Source organism: Pseudonaja textilis, unplaced genomic scaffold (genome assembly GCF_049901715.1).
Source record: "Pseudonaja textilis isolate UNSWEBS1 unplaced genomic scaffold, rPseTex1.2 PTEXSCF31, whole genome shotgun sequence".
In the NCBI taxonomy this organism is placed as follows: domain Eukaryota; kingdom Metazoa; phylum Chordata; class Lepidosauria; order Squamata; family Elapidae; genus Pseudonaja; species Pseudonaja textilis.
Window position 1 is genome coordinate 118,757 of NW_028262886.1, and position 8,210 is coordinate 126,966.

The following is an 8,210-nucleotide window of genomic DNA, read 5'->3' on the forward strand; positions in this document are numbered from 1 at the left end:
TCGCAGTGGGGACAAGCGTAGGGCAAGAGGCCCATGTGGCCACGCAGGTGTGCTGTCAGGTGGCGCTTGTCGCTGAAACCCTGCCCGCATTCGGCACAGGAAAAGGGGTGCCCACCCTCGGCGTGGAGCCGCTGGTGGGATGCCAGGTTCTTTCGCCAGGCAAAGGCTTTCCCGCAATCCGAGCACAGGAACGACTTCTCTTCCGGGGGTTGACTGGACCCCGCATCCTCCTCCGGCTCAGTCTTGCCCACCTGTTCCAGGTATGGTGCACCTTCCACTGTCTGCACCCTGCAGAGGGCTCTACAACTTGTGGGATCCAGGAAGGCTTCCCCCAGGGGCCGGTCCTCCCTGTCTGCACCCGGGACACCATCCAGCTCTGGCTCAGCCTTAAAGAGGAAGGGGCCCTGATCGGGCTCCATGTGCCCCACACAGGAAGGGAGAAACTTCCCCAGCTCCATCCCAGGCCCGTACGGGAAACTGACTTGTGCATGGTCGCCCTGAACCCGGCAGTTTTGCCCCAGGACCGCGGAGATGTCCAGGTTCTCCCCAGATGGGGGGACATTCCCCACTAGGCCTAGCTCCAGGCCGTTTCCGTATGAGGGGGCAGCTTGTCGCAACTCCGCAGGGTCTCCAACGCGGGTGGCTTCTTCGTGCAGCCGCTGGTGGCGCAGCAGGTGCCGGCGGTGGATGAAACTGTGGGGGCAGAGTGCACAGGTGTGGGGCCGCTCGCCAGTGTGGGTCAACTGGTGGCGCACCAGGTGGGTCTTCTTGCGGAAGCTCTTGGGGCAGCGGTCACAGGGGAAGGGGCGCTCCCCAGTGTGGACCCGCTCGTGTGAGCCCAAGTGGATCTTTTGCGAGAAGCGGCGCCCGCAGTGGGTGCAAGGAAAAGGACGCTCACCGGTGTGGACGCGGGCATGCCGCGTCAGGTGCGCCTTCTTTCCAAAGGCCTTGCCGCACTGCAGGCAGGCGAAGGGGCGCGGCTGGGGGTCCCCGAGGTTGCCGCCGAGCAGCGCCGCCGGGTGCTCGCAGCGTGGGCAGCCCAATGGCTTGTCCTCTCTCAACATCTGCCACTGGTGCAGGGCCAATCCGGAAAGTTCTCCAAGCCTGGCGGCTCCGTCCTTATAATCAGGTCCCGGGACGCGGCCCTCTGACTTGCAGGCGCTAGCCAGAGGCAGCCCTGAGAGCAGCACCTCCGTGCTCAGCCCAGACGGCCACTCTGTGTAATCCTCAGCTTCAACCTTCACCGTCCGGATGAGCCAGTCGCCTGCGGAAAACGGGGTGCAAAGTCAAGGAGGCACCAAACAGAATCCAGCCCGAGCGGATTAGAAATGGGATGGGGGGGGATCTGGGGTGAAGGCCTCCCCCCGTCAGCCCTGGAGGGATGCTAGGCCAGTCCGTAGCTGAGCCCAGCCTACCTCACAGGGTCCATAACAAAGAGGGATTACCTATAGCCCTGGCATTGAGGGTGATCGCAAATCGCCGTTCGGCGACTTGGAAAATGGCCAAGGAGGGTTGGGAAAGCAGGGGTGGGATTCAGCCAGTTCAGACAAACTGGTTGTTCTGGCAATGATTTGGCCCTGTTCACTCGCTCCTGTGCTAGTCTGTCCAACATTTCCTTTGAAACCCAGCTGATAGGTGTCACGCCTTTGTCGGAGTCTGAATCCGAGGAGGAAGACGAACGGCTGACAGGGAGCGGGAATGTGGCTCCGTTGGCTGTGAATGAAACGGGTGGGGGGGGGGAGAGGGCAAAGTCCAGCTGGGCAGAGCAGGGAAAGAGGTAGAACAAGGGAAAGGGAGTTCAGAGGGAACACCCAGGCCCACCCATCTTCATCCTAGGGCATGCAGGGAGGAATGGAGAAGAGAGCAAGGTGGGTTGTGTGGCTTACGGGGGGAGGAAAGGGCCCTGATTCCCTTCAGTAGCTACAGCTGGGAAGGAGAGTTTAAAAGAGATGCAAGCTGAGTGCGGCATCTGCTGGGAAACGTGAGTTTATCTTGTGTTGACTTTGCTTATCTGCATTACTGGCATCTTCCCAACCTTGTTGAATTACGGCTGTGCCTTCACGTCTGGAATTCTTGCTCCTGCCCTGCTGGACTAATTACCTCCTTTTGCCTCAATTGGACTTATACAGTTTGTGTTGCCCATGTTTTGGACTTGATTCTCTGTAGCCCAAAGGCTGTTCCTGGGAGAGTTTTTTTTCTCCAGCCCAGAAGGTAACCAGGACATTGGAGGCAAAGTTTGGAGCTAATAAAGGGACTCTTATTAAGTGACTGTGTTGCCTTTGTGCCATGCCCTGGGTCATCACAATAGGCACGGCAGAGCGAATTACCGCACCCTGTGAGTCCCTGGATTCTCAGGTGTGACGGCCACCTCACCTGGACAATTCTTGGCTGGGTCCTTCAAATCTTCTGGGCCGCCGGCTCTGTCGGTTGCATCCTCGAGCCGCTGGTCAGCCTTGATGGCCTGTTGGAAGCCGGGCGGGCCGGATCCTACCCCCACCCGGAAGCGAAATCAAGATACGAGTTGTTAAAATAAAATAAACTGCCAAGAAACAAAAAAAATACAATCAAGACATTCAACGAAATTAAACAGAATGAAATGGAAATAAAATAAAATAAAATAAGACATTAAATTGCCATCTGTCAGAAACGGTGTAGTAGGGTCTCTCCTGCTTTGGTGTGTTGGGGGGAGTTTGGACTAGATAAAGTAGATGAAGTTTTGGAGTAGATTCATCTGTTGAATTAAATGAAACCGAATCAAATGAAAACCAAATAAACTAAAACTAAAAAAAAGAAGAAGAAATGAAAATCCATGAAATTGAAACAAAGGAATAGAATAAAAATGAGGGAAAATGAAAAATGAAATTAAAAAAAATGAATTCTTTTAATCTGATCCAAGTTAAAATCATAATTCAGACAGTAAATAATTCTTGTCAATAATTAAATGACTATCCATAAATAATGATAATTAAAACAAATCAAATCAGGTAAAATAAAATAATAAAGGAAACTCAATTAAAGTAAAATAATAAAAGAAAAAAGTAAAATGAATTAAAATCAACTGTACAAAATAATAAAATAACAATGATGAAAAATAAAAAATATTTTAATGTAGGGGAAAGTGAAAATAAAATTAAAATGATAAAATAAATAAATATAATATAAATACATAGTTTACATTCATAAAATATATTTAATCAAATATTTTACATATATAATTTATAAATGTAAACATATAATTTATAAATACGTATATAATAAATATATATTTTTAAATGTATATTTATAAACAAACACATTTATGAATATATTATATGTACAGAATAACCCTTGAGTAACAAGGATATGCACATGGAAACGTTTGAGAGTAGTTATGAATAATTATTCAGCCACACACAGATACACTAAATTGAGTTAAAGTTTACTCTAAGAAATAGCACAGTCCAATAAACAGTCCAGGTCATATACGTTTTACAGTCCAAATAATATCCAATTACAAAATCTTCTTGCCGGTTGCCTTTGTCATTTACAGTAAACAAAGACATCAAAGTATAAGTACAGCAGAGAACCTTAGATAGCAACAGAATGTCAGAGAGACAGAATGTCAGAGAATGTCCGAGAGAGCAAGCCATGATCTCTAGCTCCCTCTTATGGTAATTCACAATACAATCAACCAATCGGAACATAGTACAAATCAATACAGTAACTTTGTCTTAAAGCTACAAACATTGTTGGTTTATATATTGCCAACCCAACTAATTGGTGGACAGATTCCGAAACATATATAATTAAATATAATAAAATAAATCATACATATTTAATAAATTATAAACATAATGGTCTAGGATCTCCTGCTTGAGCAGGGGGCTGGACTAGAAGACCTCCAAGGTCCTATTTTGATTCTAATAAATCAATCAGTAATATTTTTAAAAATATATTTTTTTAAAATATAATTTTTTAAAAAATATATTTAAAACCAAAACAAAACAAAGTAAAATAAAATAATTTAAATTAAACTGAATGAAATGAAACTAAAATAATAAAACAAAAAATAAAAATAAAAATAAACTAAAAATAATAATAAAAGAAAAAATGGCCCAAAGTCACCCAGCTGGCTTCCATGCCTAAGGCGGGACTAGAACTCCCATTCTCCTGGGGATTGGTTCAAAAATCACCCAGCCGGCTTTCGTGCTTAAGGCAGAACTAGAACTCCCATTCTCCCGGTTCCTAATCACGTTCCTTAATCACCAGGCTAAACTGGTCTATCTTGACTCGCACCTGGGCCCGCACAGGAATAAAACAACTTTTGGGGTCCACAGCCTCCCCCTCCTCCTCTCTCTCTCACTCGTCTTCTGTCCATCAGCCTCCAACCCCCATCACCCCAGGATTCGATTTCGGGACTGACCTGTCTCGGGTGTTTCCACTGTCCCCTTGGCTGGCAAAAGACCCCCATCCTGTGGGGCCGTCTCCAGTTTGGTGAGTGGGGCACCTGGAAAGGAGAAAGACCCTGGTGGGCAGTGCCACAAAGGGTGACGGAGGGCGGGGGCAGTCCCCCATCCCAAAAAATTAGGAGGGGGAGAGAGCAGCTCCTGACTTACCCAGAGCGATTGCAGTACTGTAATTCTCGCGCATGGTGTCGTCCCGCACTGTCCAGCTGCACCAGTGCCCAGGAGCCAAACGGAGAAAGAGGTCCTCGTGCCACGCTGGCACCTGGAGAAACGAGGCCGAGGCAAAATTAGGATTCAGGGTGTACCCTATCCCCCTTTGGGTTAGCTCTGGCCCATTCCCCTGCCCAAGACAGCCCGTTTGTGCTCTCCGTACAACCAACCGACGTTGGGCGATACCAGAGGGCAGAGATGGAGACCCCCGATTTAGGGCAGGGTGATTGGCCATGCTCCTACCTTCATCTTCTCCTGGTGGAGTGGTCAGACTACAAAGGGAGGGAGGAAGGGAGGGAGATAGCAGGAAAAGAAAGAGTAGAAAAGAAATGAAGAAAAATGTGAAAAGGAAAAAGAAGGAAGGGAGTAAGGGAGGGAGGGAGGAAGATAGCAGGAAAAGAAAGGATGGAAAAGAAAGATGAAGAAAAAATGAGAAAGGAAAAAGGGACGGAGGGAAGGGGAGGGAGGAAAAAAGGAAGGAAAGAAAGGATGAAATGGAAAGGAAAAATAAGGAAGAAAAATGAGTAAGGGAAAAAGAAGGCAGGCAGGCTGTGAGAGAAGGAAGGAAGTTGGGAAGGAAGAAGGGAGGGCGAGAAGAGGAAAAGAAAGGGAAAAGAAGGGAAAAGGGAAAAAAGGAAGACAAAGAAGAAAGGAAGGAGCCAGGCCGAAAAGAAAGGATGGGAAGGAGAAAGGAGAAAAATGAGGAAGGGAAAAAGGAAGCAGGCTGTGAGAAGAAAAGGAAGCAGAGAAGGAAAGAAAGGGAAAAAGGAAGAAAAAGGCAAAAAGGGAAACCAAGAAGGAAGGTTGTGAGAGAAGGAAGGAAGCTCTCTTTCCCCGGCCCTAATAGATCCCCCTCCCACCTTGGTGCCCCCAGCCCAAATAGAGACCCCTCCCCACCTTGGTGTCTCCCCAACCGAAATAGAGCCCCCTCCCCACTCTGCCCCCCCAGCCCAAATAGCCCTCCTCCCCACTCCCAGCTCTTATAGAGCCCCCTCCCCACCTTGGTACCCCCCAACCCAGAGACCCCCACTCTGCCTCCCCAGCCCTTATAGAGCCCCCTCCCAGCCAAATCAAAGCCCGCTCTCCACTTCTTCCCCCAACCCAATAGAGCCCCCTCCCCACTCCCAGCTCTTTTTTTTTCCATTTTCAAAGTTCTCAAAGAAAGTGTGTCAGTTTGATGAGATCACTTTCTGCTTATTTTTTTCTGGAGAGAACACCCTAAAAGACTAAAAATTAAATTTAAAAGTGAATATAAAAGTGCTTAAGCAGTGAGATTAAGCACAAATTAAACCTGAAGGTGTTTTCTTTCTTTTTATTGGAACTTTGGATTTTGTTAAAACTTTTTAACTTTTAAACTGGACTGGTCTTTCCCACTCCCAGCTCTAAGAGACCCCTCCCCACTCTGCCTCCCCAGCCCTTATAGAACCCCTTCCCTACTCCTCCACCCACCCCTAACAGAGACCTCTCCCCAGCCATATCGGAGCCTCCTCCCCACTTCTTCCCGCCACCCAATAGAGCCCCTTCCCCACTCCTCCTCCTCCCCCCCAGAGAAGGCCCGCGGGCGCCCCGAGGACACCCCTCCCCCGCGCCTCCCGAAGCCGCCTCCCCCACCCAGGGAGGGAGCCCCCAGGAAAGCCAGGTCTGGGATCCTGGTGGTCTCCCGTCCCGGGACCCGGGTTTGGACCGGACCATGGAGGGCGGAGCTCCTTTCTTCCCTCCCCCCCCACCTTCCTTCTTTTGGGTGGGGAGGGTCGTCCTGGGTGGGGCCCGAGCAGGGTCTCGATTGCCCCACCTCCTCTCCCCTCCTCGGCGCCCCCCATCCCGCAAGGGCGACCCCGCCGAGACTTACCCTGCAAAGGGGTCCCGAAAGGAGCCTCCGAGGTCTCGGGGAGGGCAGGAGGAGGGCGGGGTGGCGACCCCGCCGGGCCGGGAAGAGCCCCTCAACCACCCGCCGGCTGGGGCCCGCTTCAGAAACGGCTGGGCTGGGGCGTCAAAGGCAAGGCCGCCGTACTACAGCGCCCAGAAGGCCGCGCGCGGGGGCCGGAGGGGGGCGAGGCTAGGAGAGAGGAGGAGGAAGGAGGAAAGGAAGGGGAGGAGGGAGGAGGAGGAGGGAGAAAGGGAGGCCCCGCCCCCAAATCTCTAGCCCGGCACCCCCGCCCTCTGCCCCAGCTAGAGTGCCATCGCCCCCCACCCTCAAAAGGGAGAGCAAAGGAGTCCCTCCCCTTCTTCCCTCCCTCCCTCCCTCCCTCTTTCTTTCTTCCCTTTCTTTCTTTCTTTCTTTCTTTCTTTCTTTCTTTCTTTCTTTCTTTCTTTCTTTTCTTTCTTTCTTTCTTTCTTTCTTTCTTTCTTTCTTCCCTCTCCTTCCTCCCTCTCTCCTCCTCCACTTCATTCCTGCCTGCCTGCCTGCCTCTCCCCCTTCCTTCCTTCCTTCCTTCCTTCCTTCCTTTCTTTCTTTCTTTCCCAAGTGTGATTGCACCCATCAGGAAGGGGTTAGAGAAGTGGGGTTTGTGTGCCCCACCCGCACCCACTGGATGTATCCATCCGTTCTCTTCTTAAACGCCTCCAGTGACAAAGCCCCCTACAACTTCCAGTGGCAAGTAATTCCCCTGGTTCATTGTCCTCAATGTCAGGAAATGCCTCCCTTCCTTCCAGATTGCTTCTCTCCTCGATTTATTCCCATCCGTCTTCTGGGGCTTTAGAAAAGGAGTGGAAACCCCACCGCACCACTGAGTCCCTTCTTTTGGGGCAGCCCCCCAAATATGGGGACACAGCCATTGTGTCCCCTCACTCACCCCACCCAATCCTTCTCTTCCAAAGGCTAAATATTTTTTTAAAAGCCCATCTACTTTATTCCTAATATAAAATCCTAGTTCTGATAATCGGGGGCTTGGCTGAGGATGGGTTTAGAGGTGGGGGGACAGGACTCCCCCAATTTTTTTTATTTATTTTGACAACAAACATTGACAAACACAAACATAAAACATCAAATGAAACCATCTTGTGTCTCTTGTGCACAATTTCAACAGTCTTTCCCTTCTGAATTTAGATTAAAATTCATATTATATAGATCAACTATGGATACTATATTATTATTATTAACTCCTTATTAGACTATAATTATAAATTCACATCTTTTTTTCGAGCAAATCTCAACTTCATTATCTTATCTTTACTATTATGTTACGTTATTATAATATATTTTATTTCTGTTTTCTTTTTTTTTTAAACAAATTTTATTAATTTTCAAAGACAATACACAAACAAACAAAACATAAAACATAAAAACATAAAACATCTTTTCTGAAAGCTGCTTGATCCCGGGTTACATCTCTTCGTACAGACACAAATTCAAATTCATGTTCATTTTATATACCATTCCCTATCTTATTACCATTTTCCATTTTCTATATAGCGTCTCACCTCTTTTAACTTTCTTAGTTTTGTTTTATTTTATCTCATCTCAGTTCAGATCATTATGCTTATTATTCTTTGTCTGTTCTGTTTCCAGCTATCTATTTATCTTTTCTCTTTAAACAAAATTTCTCCTGTACACTA

The 8,210-nt window shown here is 48.2% G+C and overlaps 1 protein-coding gene across 1 annotated transcript in view; it reads right to left on the reverse strand.

Moving 5' to 3' along the window:
* LOC113451231 (uncharacterized) overlaps positions 1 to 6,782 on the reverse strand; it is an 88,182-nt gene extending 81,400 nt beyond the window's left edge. Inside the window, exons 1-5 of the mRNA XM_087919154.1 lie at positions 6,505 to 6,782; positions 4,596 to 4,707; positions 4,403 to 4,486; positions 2,374 to 2,487; positions 5 to 1,264 (exon numbers count right to left, since the gene is read on the reverse strand). Of these exons, the coding sequence (XP_087775280.1) occupies positions 5 to 1,264; positions 2,374 to 2,487; positions 4,403 to 4,486; positions 4,596 to 4,629 (1,492 nt within the window). The 5' untranslated portion in view covers positions 4,630 to 4,707; positions 6,505 to 6,782. The remainder of the gene's footprint in view (positions 1 to 4; positions 1,265 to 2,373; positions 2,488 to 4,402; positions 4,487 to 4,595; positions 4,708 to 6,504) is intronic.
* Between the last annotated feature and the right edge of the window lie 1,428 nt (positions 6,783 to 8,210).